The following is a 14511-nucleotide window of genomic DNA, read 5'->3' on the forward strand; positions in this document are numbered from 1 at the left end:
ATTTTTTTGAAACCAACCAAAAATTAATTTATTAAATGAGTGTATAAAACATCAACAAGACAGGAGAAATCCATGACATTTCTCGCAACCCGACATAGAAACAACCTCTCTAGCAATACTATGAACAATCCGGTTTGCAGATCGCTTAACAAACTGGAAGTTAGTAATTTAGCACACATAAACTGAGATGCAGTTTCTTTAACATCCTCAATAACTGCCCCAAACGAATTAAAGGAATGGCCATTCAAAATGGCGTGATAGACTAACTGTGCATTTATCTCGATCTCAAAATGATCCATTCCCAACTCCTTCAACCAACTTAGGGCTTCCCGCAATCTACCGCTTAAACTTCGTTTGACGTAAACATAACATTTTCTACTCCTAACTTTTATTTTCACACATAAAATTAGAATATTAACATTTGTATTAGACTCACATAAAAAAATAACTTATCAATACTCGCTACATAGAGAGTAAAATTTAAGTAGTAAGATTTGGAAGTCAATATACTCGAACTCTAATAATAATGGAAAGAATAATAACCTAAAATCTAAAATCTCTAGACAGTCCGTGTCCACCCCCAGCTCCCCTGCGAAGTGCGAATACCGAACAGCGAATCTGCGATTTCTGCCTCTCCTACGAGCAGCAACCGACGACGACAGTGGTCTCTGCCTCACCTGCGGTAGCCGAAGACGACGGTGGTCTCCGCCTCCCCTGCGATTACTCCTGTCTCCCTAAATCCTAAATTCCTAACCCTAACTCAGTCAACCTTCTTCCTCCTTCCACATAGTCGCACTTCCCTCAAGATCGTCGAAAAGAAGCTCCGAAACTGTATCTATATCAAGGTGCCGAAACTCTATACTCGTTCAGAAACTTAATTTTTTTAAAATTGTTTTCTCAGAGTTGACTGTATTTGTGACGTTTTCAATTAGTGGAGTTGATTTTGTAGTGTCACAATTTCTGGAATTGATGATTGAGCTTATCGTTATTGATTCACTAACTCAATTAAGCGCCTGTAGTAATTTTATATGGAGATTTGAAATCTGCGGGCTGTACTCGAGAAACTGAATATGCAGAGAAAACCCTGGAGATTTTGGGTGTTTTATCATATTTCAAGATCAATTTAAGTTTATAGTGAGATTCGGAGGTAATTATGTTGTGAAATCCAAGCTCTAGCTACTCCCACTTTAAGTATTCTTTCACCCCTGTTAGGATGCAAGTCTGCAACTCAAGAAATTGTTTTCCATTATTAGAGATAACTAATGGATCGAATTGTTTCTGCAGTTAGATTGCACTGCATATATAAGTGACTTTAGACGTCTCTGCATTTTTGGGATGTTTGGAATTTGATTTATTCTTTTCATAAATGTTCAACCTACAAACAAGATTGATTAATTTTCTGCAAACAATGATTTCCTAGTTTATTATAATTTTAATTTACTTCATTTTCAGTTTCTTTGATGTAATTGTTGCCGTAAATGCCATTTGTAGAACAATTACACCTAGATAAACTTTGATGTGTTACATATATAATGCTGATGGATTTAAGAATATTCAAAGTGGTTCCTGTATGTGCATGAATTTCAGCAAAATGAATTTGAGAGAGAGAGAGTAGAGAAAATATCTTATTAGTGTACAAGTTAGGCATATTGTAAGTCTTGAGCAAAATGAGACCAGGAAGTTAGACAACCCTGATAAAGTAGGTCCAGTAATAGTACGACTGTACGAGTAGTGAATGAGATGTTGGATAGTAACATGAGATCGGATGCATAATGCAAAGTCAAAGAGCTATTTATATTGGATCCAAGCTGTCTATGTAATGATGACTCCTTGCAAGTGGGCTAATGTCGTGCTTCTGGTTGGCTGTTGTGGCCAGCCGGATAGGCAGCACAATAGTGTACTCAAATAGCTGCAACGGCTTATGTCAGTAAAACTGCAGGCATCACTTCGCTATTCCAGCAATTGCAAGCCAGGAATGCCAACCCAGCAATTCTCCCGACCTACCATGCGTGAGTTGTTTTTCAAAAAGACAATCTTGGGCTTACTGTTCCAGTAATTGATCCAGTTGAGCTGCCTTATAACCCCATCAGCCTTAATATATTGTTATAGATTAGGCATCTAAAGCATTATGTTGGCTCATTTTATAAATTGAAATACTGATTTCTTCTATATGATACACCATGGAGTATTTAAAGTTGTGAAAGAATAAGAGGTGTATTGTATTTCTGTGTCTAAAACTGTTCAAAGATCCTGTATTTATACCAGAATTGCACTAATTCCATTCTTAATAGGAACATGTCTAGGGTTTCAACACTCTCCCTAAAGCTAGAGAGTATAGAACTATAGATCATATGCGCCAAGCTTGTTAGAAATATACTGAATTTTAGGAGCTCTAAGAGATTTAGTCAAGATATCTACTAATTAATGTGGCTAATTAACAAAATGGGTTGTAATACACCCTGACATGATATTCTCCAGGATGAAGTGGCAATCAACCTCTATGTGTTTGGGTCTCTCATGATAAATTGTATTTGAGGCGATGTGTAGCGCTGCCTGGTTGTCACATATCAATGTCATTTGAGCAACATCACCACACGGTAACTCTTGGAGTAGGTGCTGCAACCACATAAGTTCACATGTCGCAAACGCTATAGCATGATACTCGGCTTCAACACTAGACCTGTGCACGGTGCACCTGGCCACAACATCATGTTTCTTACTCTTTTAAGATACAAGGTTACCACCAATAAACACACAATAACTTGAAGTAGAACATTTGTCAAATGAATAGCCTACCTAGTTTGCATTAGAATGCCTAACAATCTGAGTGTGTCCTCTATCCTCATATAGAATGTTGGTGGCGGTAGAAGTTTAAGAAGACCGCTAGAGACGTTGGAATCAAGATTGGCCATCACAAGTCTAGAACTGTATAGAGGTATTGTATTTCTACAAGTATTGAGATAATCCTATTCCTACTAGGAATAGGTCTAGGTTTCAACTAAAGTATTCAATTTTGTTGCTCCGCTAAGATAGATAGAACATTATATTAATAGTGATGCTTATTTGCGCCCTTGTTTAATTAACGTAGCCACTTTCATGTACTAGTTGGATGGCAACTCTTTTAGGAGTCCAATGGGGACCAATATTTGACGTGACTTGGTTTTGGAAAATGGCAAACCGGAATTGGCGGTTCCGGTTTGTACCCTTTTTTTATTAAAAAAATTATATTTTCTATTTTAAAAATAGTCTAAATTCAACAATTATTAAACCGAACCGTGGTCATCCCTAATTGGCAGAGCTTGAGTGGGTGCTTTTGTTTAAGTTATGATTTATACCAAGGATCCCTACAATTTCTACTTCATACTCAAGCTCCCTCCTTGATGTGGCTAATTTATGTTGATGCTTCCACCCCCCTCCCTCCCTCTCTCTATTTTTTGTGCCTTTTCATCTGATCATGGTTATGGAGTATTAAAATGGAGTGGAATTTGTAAGGATATCTGGTATATATATTTTTTTCTTAAGTTATCAATTAGTACAAGTGAGTATTTAATTTATGGGATAAGCTGCCTTAGTGTTTGCACGGGGTTTACTTAGTTTATGGATTTGCCATTGAAAGTTTAAAAATACCTTAAAGCAAAGTTTTAAGCTTGTTGAAATTGAGAGATTGACAGGCCTAGCAAATGGCGAATCACTAGTAAGGCGGAAGCAAAAGAATATAAAGGCTTATTAATAATATAAATTGTCTCTATGTGTATTGAACTGTATAGAGATAATAAATTTATACAAACATGGGCTAAGATATAGTCATATAGATTGTCTCTATGTGTATTGAACTGTATAGAGATAATATGTTTATACAAACATGGGCTAAGACCACTCTTATTTGGAATAGGAAACCAAGCCCACTCCTGCTAGGAATAGGACTAGAGTTTCTACTATTAAACAAAGCTAATAAGATGTTTAAATAAGTTCTTATTTACTTGCATGCCCCATTTTTCGGTTTTTCCACTTATGCACGCAAGAAAGAATGATCATTACAATCTACATGATGTTAAAGATGAAATATTTTCTTCTGTACTGACGATATGCCATGTCTTTTTCTAAAATTTTGTGTACTTCTACTTGAGTTCTTGTGATTCTCTAGTGACTTTGTAAAGTTCTCATTAGTAGTGTTAGTACCTCTCTCACATTTTTCAATCAAACCTTTTTAAAATTGAGCTTGCAGACATTTGCTTGGAACTAAGAGTTGGGTTAATGGCTACTAAGCGGAATATTCGTTACAGCCGGCTTGCGGCTGATGAAGGTGATGAATATTATGGCAGTGAGGCAAGACGAGGTGACCTCCGATATGACTATTCACCAAAATCTTTTGATCAAGTTCCATGGAAGTCCCTTGCCCTTGCAATTTTTCTGCTTTTACTTGGATGTCTTCTTCTCGTTCTGTCATTCTTCATCCTCACCGGCCATATGCCAGGAGAACGGTCCCAAGCATATGGTCTTTTAGGACTGGGGTTATTAACCTTTCTCCCAGGTAAAGGAAAACTGACATGTTTATGACTATAATTTTATTACTTTTTCTGCTGCTTAACATCTTGTTTAAACTTAGGTGCATAGCTCATAACAATGAGTAAAAGATTCAAGGGATGTAGGTGGAAGAATGCTTTAACATGAAACATATAGAGTTTATCAATAATTTATAAATATAGCTTCTAGGTTTCAAAAATGATCTTTAGTAAATAGGCATAACTTCTACTAGGGGCGGAGCCACCGGGGGCCAGAATTATAGTAAAAATTTACAATGTCAATTAACATTAGTATTGATCATGTATGCTATCATTATATATTCCTTATGTAATTATAGTATGTATTATCGATAATAATTTTTAATGGTACTTTATGTAACGATTGACATCGATGTCAATCGATACTTTATACCCACGTACCTCCGCCCCTGACTTCTACTATATAAAGTTTACTTTGGCAGATTGCCAGCTTATTGTGGACCAAACTCTCCTCTTTAGGCTCTAAGTTGATTTTGGGGGGGATGGTCTTTTTTTCTTCACCACTACTGACAACTAAATTCTTGATATTTAGCAACAAGGAAAGATCTCCACTCTTTTTGTTAATTCAACACTTGTGGCGTGAATGCAAGATGCGGCCATCTGCATACCAAGGGGCAAAGCTTGCTTAGTTTGTTTTATCCCTATTTAAGTAGATTTGCTCTCATAAGCATAAATATTAAGCTGTCTATATTGCAAAACCAAAAAGTGAACTGCTAAACTCAGCCCTTGTGGTGATTGGTGAGATGCAAGCAAACTATAATGAGGGGATAGCTTGTTTTGTTTGATGTTGCCCTGTTATAGTAGATTAGCTTGTAAGCATAAGCTATTAAGTATTAACTGTCTCTTGGCACTCAAGATTATTACGGAGTACAAGGTAGAGTATAGTAGGTGCCAATGCTACATCTTAGGCAGAATATTGGTAAATTTACCGTTACCCTCTTATTAGTGGCTTTTATGTCTGTTACTGAACTTGCCATTCTACATTTTTGCCTTTATATTTTTCTCAGGCTTTTTGGCTTTTATTTTCTATTTTTAATCGCTAAAACAGCCAACAGCCATCAACAATTTATGATCGCTATAACTCTGCAGGATTTTATGAGACACGCATCGCTTATTATTCTTGGAGAGGCGCTCAAGGTTACAGATTTTCTGCAATCCCTACCTACTGACCGTGACGTTTGAGTTGCTGTACTTATTTTCTCTACGCACATCATCTCTGTTATATACATATGCTACGCCCTCCTATCCACCCTTTCTTTCCTCTTGTCAACAGATTGTGTTATACTGCAATGTATTTAACTATTTGAATCTTGGTTTTTAGATGATGAAAATATTTTTCATATAGTGTACTTCAATATTCAACATGGAATAGCTTTGGCTAATATGTGATTGGAGTTGAGAAGTAATTGTGTTAACTCATTGCTGCTAGGACATCTGAAATGTTTGTATTATAATGAATTAAATCAAGTTTGAACTATTCAATTTAACATGTGTATGTTTTCAACATTATATTATCTTCCTCTGCAACTTCTTGTATATGAAAATTTGAACTACGAGTAATTTTTTATTGGAATTTCCTTAAACTTATCATGTATAGTTGTGTTTATATCTCCTATATGCATTTTAAAATGAATATTTTACTTTAGTAGGAATTACATGATTTATTTTAGATGCTGTACTTCTTTTAATAGGTCAATAAAACATGTGAGTGCAGTCTAAATTTGTACTTGTATATTGTTAGGAAAAGTTAAAGGTTAAATAGGTTAACCAATCAATTTAATTGATAAATTTTAATTTGAATAAAATAAATAAGAATTTTTTTTTTTTTTGATGAAAACGGAGGGGATACCCAAGAATCATAAACGTCTACAGTCTACTGAAAGTTGCTCCCAACATGTCCTACTTGAGAAGATCTTCTATCTCGGGAGGAGCTTCCTTGAGGACATGACAGCCCACTTGATTTGCAAAAGCTGCCTTTGCCAAAAAATTCGCCACCATATTTCCCTCACGTAGCACATGTACGTATTGTACTTGTGGAATAAGAAAATGCTTCATATTCTTACAAATCTACAATTATCTCTCGAAATAAAAAAAAATTATTTCAAATGAAGTTTCATGAATTATTGGTAATTGACAAATCTTTAATAAGGAACTCGAATTATATTAATTAAGGAAAAATTGCATTTTGATCATTCAGTTATACATGTGTTGTAGATTTAGTCTTTAAATTATACAAATGATCATCTTTTAACTCTTAAGTTATAAGCAAAGTGTCTTTAGTTCTTGAATGACCAAATATGTAGTGAGTCCTTAAGGGACCAAATCTATTACTTTATTAAGTAATATATTGGTGGCGAAAATAGTTTTTGGTGGGTTGAAATCGTTATTTCGTGTATAATTTTAGGCATTAAAGATGATCACGTATATAATTAATTTTTCTTGATAATGATCAAATATACCTTCAAACTATATACTAAAATGCAATTAGACTCTCGAACTAAAAAATGTCCAATTAGACCCTTGCACTTGTTAGATTTGTACAATCGACCCATTTGATTATTATTATTATTATTATTTTTTTTTTGGAAGAGAATTGACCTATTTGATTATGTTACTTTTTTTTTTTTTTTTTTTTTTTTTTTTTGAAACGGAAGAAAGATATGCATTAATAAACAACCAAATGAGAAATACACGGTGGTGGTATAGAATACCACGACTCCAAAACAGACGAAGAACCAGTCGCCCGTGCTAACACGTGATTATGTTACTCTTAAATCACCTACCACGTAGAATGCCACATAAAATGCCAGTTATATTAATATTTTTTAAAAAATTGTATTTTTTATAAAATTAAAATAATAATATTCATCTATATTTTTTTTAAAAAAAACCATGAAAACTTGGCTGCCATGGACGAAGAACTTTAGTGGGCTTCTGCATTGACCAATCTTTGGATGGTGAAGCTCGCCATGGCAACCAAGTTGCTTGGCAATTGTCCATGGCAACTTAGCTGGCATTGCTTCTTTGTCTATGACAACTTGACGGAGAAGCTCGAGCTTCTCCGTTAAGTCGGAAAAGCGAAACGTCATACAATTTTATTTTTTTAAAAATAATTTTTTTTTAGTAGGATTTTACCTAAGATGTCATGTAAGTAAAATTGATATGTTACCTTAGATAACCTGATAAATATGTTAATTGCATAAATTTATGGGTCTAATTGATTTTTTTTTTTTTAATTTGATGGTCTAATTAAACTTTGATATATAATTGGAGGATTTATTTGACATGTTATCCTCTTAATAAATTATTGAGTTAATACCCAAAATCGTCCTCGACTATAGTGGTTTTTCTCAATTTCGTCCTAAACGACTTTGGTGACCTAATATCGTCCCAGACTTTTGTGTTTCGCTCAATTTAGTCCTCCATTTGTTATTCCGTCAAATTGGTGTTAAATAAAGGGACAATTCAGTAATGTCAATATTGACCTCTCTTTACTTTCAACTTGTGAAGTGCGAAATTCCTCTTTCTTGTACGAATTACACCCAGAATTACTCTCGGACCTGCAAATCAAATTTTATATTCGCAGTTTTAGGAGTAATTCTGGGAGTAATTCATAAAAAAAAAAGGATTTCGCAGTTCACATGTCTATGAGTAAAGAGATGTCAATATTAAAATTACTGAATTGTCTATTTATTTAACACCAAATGGACAGAATAACAAATGAAGGACTAAATTGAGCAAAAACACAAAAGTCTAGGACTAAATTGAGCGAAACACAAAAGTCTGGGACGATATTAGGTCACCAAAGTCGTTTAGGACGAAATTGAGAAAAACCACTATAGTCGAGGACGATTTTGGGTATTAATGAATTGACTATTTGAATTAATAATTATCTCAAATAAAAAAAAAAAAAAAAGAATTAATAATTATCTAACTGTATAAATAATTTACGTGTCTAATGAGAAGTGGCAACAGGCCAGACAGCAATTAGTTCCGCCAAATATTCCTTTCTAGTCATCAAAACCCCAAACCCCAACCCCTGAAACCCTAATACAGAGCCATAACACGAGTAGCCGGCGACATGTCCACCTCCACCGAGTCGGAGTCGGAGTCGGAGACCGAGCTAATGAATCTTGAGAAAGTTCCGGTATGGGATTTGCCGGACGTGCCACAGGGACAGCTACCCTCTCATATCGAGAACCTGCGAACTCGCGTTCTCTGCACTTACATAGCTCCCACCAATGTATGTGAACCTTTGTTTTGCTAAAAGGCAAACTTTTTTGTATTTTCTTGAAGGCTATATATAATTTTTTTAAAAAAAAATTATTTTTGTTTCCATAATTGAAGACGGACAAAATCAAATACTCGGGTGCCTTTGCTTCGATGGGTGTTGATAACAGCTTGCGATCGGAACAGTTCAGAAACAACTTTAGAGTTGAAGTTATGAAGCTTAGTGAAGATGATATTGAGTTCGACATGATTGGTATCGATGCTGCAGTTGCCAATGCATTCCGCAGAATCCTCATTGCAGAGGTGGGCACTGAAAACTTATCTGTGTTCAACTATTTATTTATTAAAAATTGGAATCTTTTTTTTTTTTTTCTAATGCATATCTATCAACTGGCTTGGTATGTCATTTTGCTATTACATTATTGTTGCTTTGTGTTTTTAAAAACAACCTAACTTTTATTGGTGGCTACAGTGGACATTTTTTCTTGTTGATTTAAATCGTTGCTAAAGAACTGAAGTACAAATAGGATAGCTAACATCAATCTCAAAGCTTATCACAGAAGAGTTGGTAAATATGTTGGGAATAAAAGTATGTATGTTTAATTGCTCTGCTTTATCAACAGCAAGTAGTTTGCCTAAGCTAATTGGCTCTGCTGAAGCAGCAAAGATCTAAGGATTCCTAGGACCTCCATTATCTGAAGTTCTAACACAAGTTTCCAAAGCTAATGCTTTCTTATATATCAATTGTTTTCAACCAAGAACATTTGTTCTCTTGTTAAAACATCCTTTGAAAGTCGAGGTGTGTGTGTATGCAAAAGGAATTTTCAGGGTGTAAAAACATTGGTTGAATCATATTAGAAGAATTAGCTTAGTAGAGCTAGTGCGTTAACTTTGCTTGAAGCAACTGCAAATTAAGATTGTTAGAGGAAATAGGAAAGGGTTCTGTCGTTCCTTTTTGTTTCATGTGCCATCTGGAATGAAAGAAACAAAAGATTTTTATGTAGTTGCTACTCCTGAGTGTAGATTGATATATGCATGTTTGAGGTTTTTTTTTGTTGTTGTTGTTGTTGTTGTTGATAAAGAGGAGCCTAGGCTTATATTATAGAACATCTAGGGAGTTTTAATGCCATATGCATGTATGACTTGTTTGTAAAGCTTTCCAGGCATCACTTTGGTGCACCCTGTTTTGCTTATCAACCAAAAAAGTTGTATCCAAAAAAATTAAAGCTGGCAGCTAATAAGTTGCTATTTCAAAAAAAAAGTTGCTAGAGTTCAGTACCCGTACTCGATACGAGTTGATCCAGTGTGGTGATGTCAGCTTTGTGCATTAGTTTGAGAAGTATAAGTTCCTTTAAAAAAAAACAAATTTATCTCTTTTTATTGTCTAATATTCATAAAAACTTCAGATAACTTTACAAAAACGCATGAGACATTCTTGCATCTATTGTTTTTTTTTTTTTGTTCTCATTGCTTCTGGCTACCTGTTGATGTGGTTTTTAGATATTAATTAACATTTGGTACTTGTGTATGATTTGAATGCAGCTTCCAACTATGGCAATTGAGAAAGTTCTAATTGCAAACAACACATCTATCATCCAAGATGAGGTGCTTGCCCATAGACTTGGTCTCATCCCGCTTAAAGTTGATCCCCGACTGTTTGAATATATGTCAGGTCTCTTTCTGATCCTTAGTTTATATGACTTCCACAGACACCTTTTTATTTTATCTTGCTCCAAGTACAATTAATAGATTGCATGGCCATTGTTTTCTTCTAATCATCCATTTGTTCTTTCTCCTCCTACTGCCCTGGATCACTTTTTGTTTCATATTCTCCAAGCATACATTGCCTTTACAGTATATAAGTATGTATGTGTTATATGCTATTTGACGATTGCATTTTAGAGCAGTACAGTGATGAATAGTTTCTTTTATCTTTGCAGAAAATGATGTACCCAATGAAAAGAACACAATTGTTTTCAGTCTTCACGTTCGCTGTGAGAAAGCTAAAAAGGAGAGAATTTCTGTCAAATCAAGTGAGCTGAAATGGTTACCTAACGGCAGCGAGTTTGTGCTGTCCACAGAAAATTCAGCGTCCAGTTCAGCGTCCGGTTCAGCGTCAAAGCCAAAAACTTATACTTCATTCAGCTGCAGTCAAGATTCTCTACCAGAATTTTCCAACAATCCTATTGCCCCCAAGTACCCAGATATTACGATAGCTAGACTTGGGGCTGGACAGGTTGCCACTTTCATCTCCGACATGTTTCTCTGTGCAGTTGCCTGTTAAATAATAAATACCTTATCCGTTTAGCTTTAGAAATTACCTTATTTTCAGTTAATGGTGCCTTACTGTTATCTTTAATTTGGTTTTGTCTTGTCTGCATTGAAGTGTTTGTTTTGCTTATCATAAAACTTAAAAGCCACTTCATTTTGTAGGAAATAGAACTCGAAGCACATGCTGTTAAAGGCATTGGTAAGACACATGCAAAGTGGTCACCGGTGGCCACTGCTTGGTACAGGATGCTTCCTGAGGTGATGAGAACTGCTTCCTCCTTTTGATTTCCCTTCACACTTTTTCTATAGTATTCTTTCCTCATTTGCGGGTTAATGTGGGATTTATTTTGGTGTTAGTTTTTGTTTTCTCATTTATTCAATACCTGGGTTGCGTTTAACTTTAAGAAAATTTATCCTACTTACAGGTTGTATTATTAAGAGAAATTGAAGGTGATGAAGCAGAACAACTTGTGGAAAAATGTCCGGTTAAAGTATTTGACATTGAAGATATTGGCAAAGGTAAAAGAGAAGCATATGTTTTCATATAAATAGATGATGGATGGGTGATTTTCCAATGAGAACCTGCGAACTTGTACATAAATGCACACAAGCTCAGATTCCAGTGCACAATGCACACAATCTACCCCCGGAATAGTTTTGTGTGCAATTACGTAGACGTTTCTGTGCATTCATGTTGGTTCGCAGGTTCTCACGGGAGGAGGGGTTCTCATTTGGTCATTGTTATGAACAAAGATTGAGCTAGGGTCACTCAACTGGGCTATAATGTACATGGGCCAAACCATATTAAAAGATTAAATTCAACCAATTAGCTAGTCTAACCCATGGTCTTATGAATCCATATGTTCTCTTTTATTTTATCAATGTGGGACTCTTAACCGTCATTAACCGATGATGAATAATTACAACATCTATTAATGAGAGCATAACATGTTTTCGAGTCCCTCATACAGGTAAAAAGAGGGCAACTGTAGCAAGACCAAGGGCTTGTACCCTTTGTAGGGAGTGCATTAGGGAAGAAGGCTGGGAGAAGAATGTGGCTCTACAACGCGTAAAAGATCATTTCATCTGTAAGTATTTCCATGTGCCTATGCATTCTGTTCACACAACTTTTGGAACACTTTTGCTCAAAGTCATAACTAGCCAGCTGATAACTAAAAAAAAAAAAAAGAAAAAAGGAAAATAAATCTGATGACTAGTGGCCACTCATATATGTAAAGCACTTATTTACTCATATAAGTACTTGAATGGCCAACTCATATATGTTACTCCTGCAAATTTTCTAGTTACTATTGAATCGGCTGGAGCTTTGCCCCCCGAGGTTCTGTTCACTGAAGCAGTAAAGATTTTGGAAGATAAATGTGAGCGTGTGATAACGGAGCTCTCTTGATCATAATGAGCTATATCTCGATGGAGGAAGAAGTTCATAAATGAATGCTTAGAGTAGAAAGTGTAACTGAGATTTCATCATACCATTTCCTATATAGTGTTGCCCTTCCATCTATAATTACTTAAACAGCATTCAATAGTTATTTTTTTTAATAGTACTTTTCATGTAGCTTAAATTATGAATTAATCAAATTTTGATTGCCAATTTGAAAAGAGTGAGAAATTGAAAAATTAAGGTTGCTATTACATTAATTATTTTGTTTTCTGTTCTTTAATTTGTCATTTTTTATTCAGTGATTTCTACTTTTCAATTTAGGAACTTCATATTCATCTTTTTTTTTTTTTTTTTTTTTTTTTTTTTAAAGAAAAAAAAAATCAATTGGTAAACACATTTGTTTGTTAGTAAGTTTGATTTAATTACAGTACTGAGATTTGAGATTATGGATTAAATAATTCTCTTTCAAGTTCAGTAATGATCATAAGAAAATGTAATCAGATTATGAAGAGAACAAAATAAAGTAATTTACATTTTACATATTTGATTAAGATTATAGAATGTAAAATATTTTTGATTTATTTAAACTAGTAATCTGTCAACAACTTAGAATTGATTATGAACTGTTTATATTTTATTTAACTTACCTATTCACATCTAGTTAATTTTTTTTTTTTTTTGAAATATGACAAGCATACATTTTTGTTTTGTTTTGTTTGTTTTTTTTTTTAAGGTAAAAGGAGAATAACAATTGAGTTAATACCAAATTTAATCATTGACTACAATGATTTTTCTTTCTTGCTTTAGTTCTAAACAACTTTTTGTGTTTAATTAGGTCATCGACTTTGATGGTTTTACCAAATTGAGTCTTCAACGGTTAGAATCAAAGACTAAATCAAAAAAATCGTTAGTCAATGACTAATAAATTGGGTAAAACCACTATAGTTGAAGATTAACTTGCACTACGACGTCGGCCTTAACTAAAAGGCCGACGTCGTATATTAATTATTTTTTTTAAAAGCATACGACGTCGACTTTATACTAATAGAGTTAATTTTTTAAATAAAAAAAATATCCGATGTCGTATATTAATTATTTGTTTTAAAAGCATACAACACCGTCTTTATACTAATAGAGTTAATTTTGTAAATAAAAAAAATATACGATGTCGGTTTTTAACCGACGTCGTATCTGTTATGTACTACGTCTAGAAGGACGACGTCGAATGAAAATCGACGTTAAATGGGGCCAAAAAACCAACGTAAAGGCCTTTTTTGTAGTAGTGTTGGGTAAAATTACTATAGTCTAAGACTAAATTGAGTATTGATAAAGGTGAAATTATCAAGCTATCTTAACAGAAGACTCAATCGAGTAAAACCATCAAAGTCGAGGATTTAATTAAGTACAAAGTGTCGTTTATGACTAAATCGAGAAAAATCACTATAGTCGAGAATTAAATTGTGCACGAACTCAATAACAATTCATCTAAACTCAAGACATTACAAGTGATAAGAAGGTGTGAGAACCGCTTAATACACCCTAACATAAAAACAGACTCCCTATTTAATGTTCGCAAATCGTTTAGCGAAAGAAAAAAAAACATGTATAAACTTTCATACATCATAAAGCAGTAAATCAAAAGAGGAATAACAACTATTAAGGGAGTAAACTTCTCTCCTATAAAAATAATCAGGATGGTAATTAGGTATGAAGTGTTAATGACTTTGTACTGCATGCATGCCATTTTCCAATTATACAATTAATGGAGTAATTATATTATTTGAATATAAAGATCACAGCAATAATACTAAGAATCATAGAGCCTATTAAATTCAAAATTATATATCAATTTATGAAATGATACAATTACTCATTCAAACTTCAAATTCAAAATTAAATATGAAGAGTTATAATCATTTGGTAGGAATTTAAATAAAGAGTTACAACTTTCATTTAAAAATTCCCTAACAATATCTACAACATATTTTCATCTTAATAAATAAATTCAAACAATTAAATAAAATATATAATATATACACACAAATT

At 34.0% G+C, this 14511-nt stretch overlaps 2 protein-coding genes and 1 long non-coding RNA gene across 4 annotated transcripts; 2 read left to right on the plus strand and 1 right to left on the minus strand.

Annotated features, from left to right (window-relative positions):
• Nucleotides 1-526: 526 nt before the first annotated feature.
• On the plus strand, nucleotides 527-6099 carry LOC109190813 (transmembrane protein 230-like). Of its 2 annotated transcripts, none has more exons than XM_019341439.1 (3): nucleotides 527-845; nucleotides 4226-4531; nucleotides 5652-6099. In XM_019341439.1, the coding sequence occupies exons 2-3, from the start codon at nucleotides 4255-4257 to the stop codon at nucleotides 5729-5731; spliced, it is 357 nt and encodes a 118-aa protein (XP_019196984.1). In that variant the 5' UTR covers nucleotides 527-845; nucleotides 4226-4254; the 3' UTR covers nucleotides 5732-6099. The 2 variants fall into 2 exon arrangements, with proteins under 2 accessions (XP_019196984.1, XP_019196985.1); XM_019341440.1 differs by having other exon boundaries at nucleotides 767-845; nucleotides 4255-4531; nucleotides 5652-6073.
• On the minus strand, nucleotides 4719-5645 carry LOC109190814. Its single transcript, XR_002055797.1, has 2 exons — nucleotides 4957-5645; nucleotides 4719-4752 (listed from the first exon to the last, which is right to left on the minus strand). It is a non-coding gene; the product is annotated as an uncharacterized LOC109190814 (long non-coding RNA).
• A 2454-nt stretch (nucleotides 6100-8553) lies between the features above and the next one.
• Nucleotides 8554-12705, plus strand: LOC109190239 (DNA-directed RNA polymerases I and III subunit rpac1). Its single transcript, XM_019340699.1, has 8 exons — nucleotides 8554-8805; nucleotides 8910-9095; nucleotides 10335-10464; nucleotides 10733-11028; nucleotides 11226-11321; nucleotides 11489-11582; nucleotides 12035-12151; nucleotides 12368-12705. The coding sequence occupies exons 1-8, from the start codon at nucleotides 8644-8646 to the stop codon at nucleotides 12469-12471; spliced, it is 1185 nt and encodes a 394-aa protein (XP_019196244.1). The 5' UTR covers nucleotides 8554-8643; the 3' UTR covers nucleotides 12472-12705.
• Nucleotides 12706-14511: the final 1806 nt, after the last annotated feature.

This window comes from Ipomoea nil, unplaced genomic scaffold (genome assembly GCF_001879475.1).
Source record: "Ipomoea nil cultivar Tokyo-kokei standard unplaced genomic scaffold, Asagao_1.1 scaffold1576, whole genome shotgun sequence".
Taxonomy (NCBI): Eukaryota; Viridiplantae; Streptophyta; class Magnoliopsida; order Solanales; family Convolvulaceae; genus Ipomoea; species Ipomoea nil.

What these genes read in the sequence shown, in the direction of transcription:
- LOC109190813 (XM_019341439.1), top strand. Translation starts at nt 4,255, where the DNA reads ATGGCTACTAAGCGGAATATTCGTTACAGCCGGCTTGCGGCTGATGAA. An exon ending in GTTATTAACCTTTCTCCCAG is followed by an intron (nt 4,532 to 5,651) that starts GTAAAGGAAAAC and finishes ATAACTCTGCAG; the next exon opens with GATTTTATGAGACACGCATC.
- LOC109190239 (XM_019340699.1), top strand. Translation starts at nt 8,644, where the DNA reads ATGTCCACCTCCACCGAGTCGGAGTCGGAGTCGGAGACCGAGCTAATG. An exon ending in CTAGACTTGGGGCTGGACAG is followed by an intron (nt 11,029 to 11,225) that starts GTTGCCACTTTC and finishes TTCATTTTGTAG; the next exon opens with GAAATAGAACTCGAAGCACA. An exon ending in GGTACAGGATGCTTCCTGAG is followed by an intron (nt 11,322 to 11,488) that starts GTGATGAGAACT and finishes TCCTACTTACAG; the next exon opens with GTTGTATTATTAAGAGAAAT.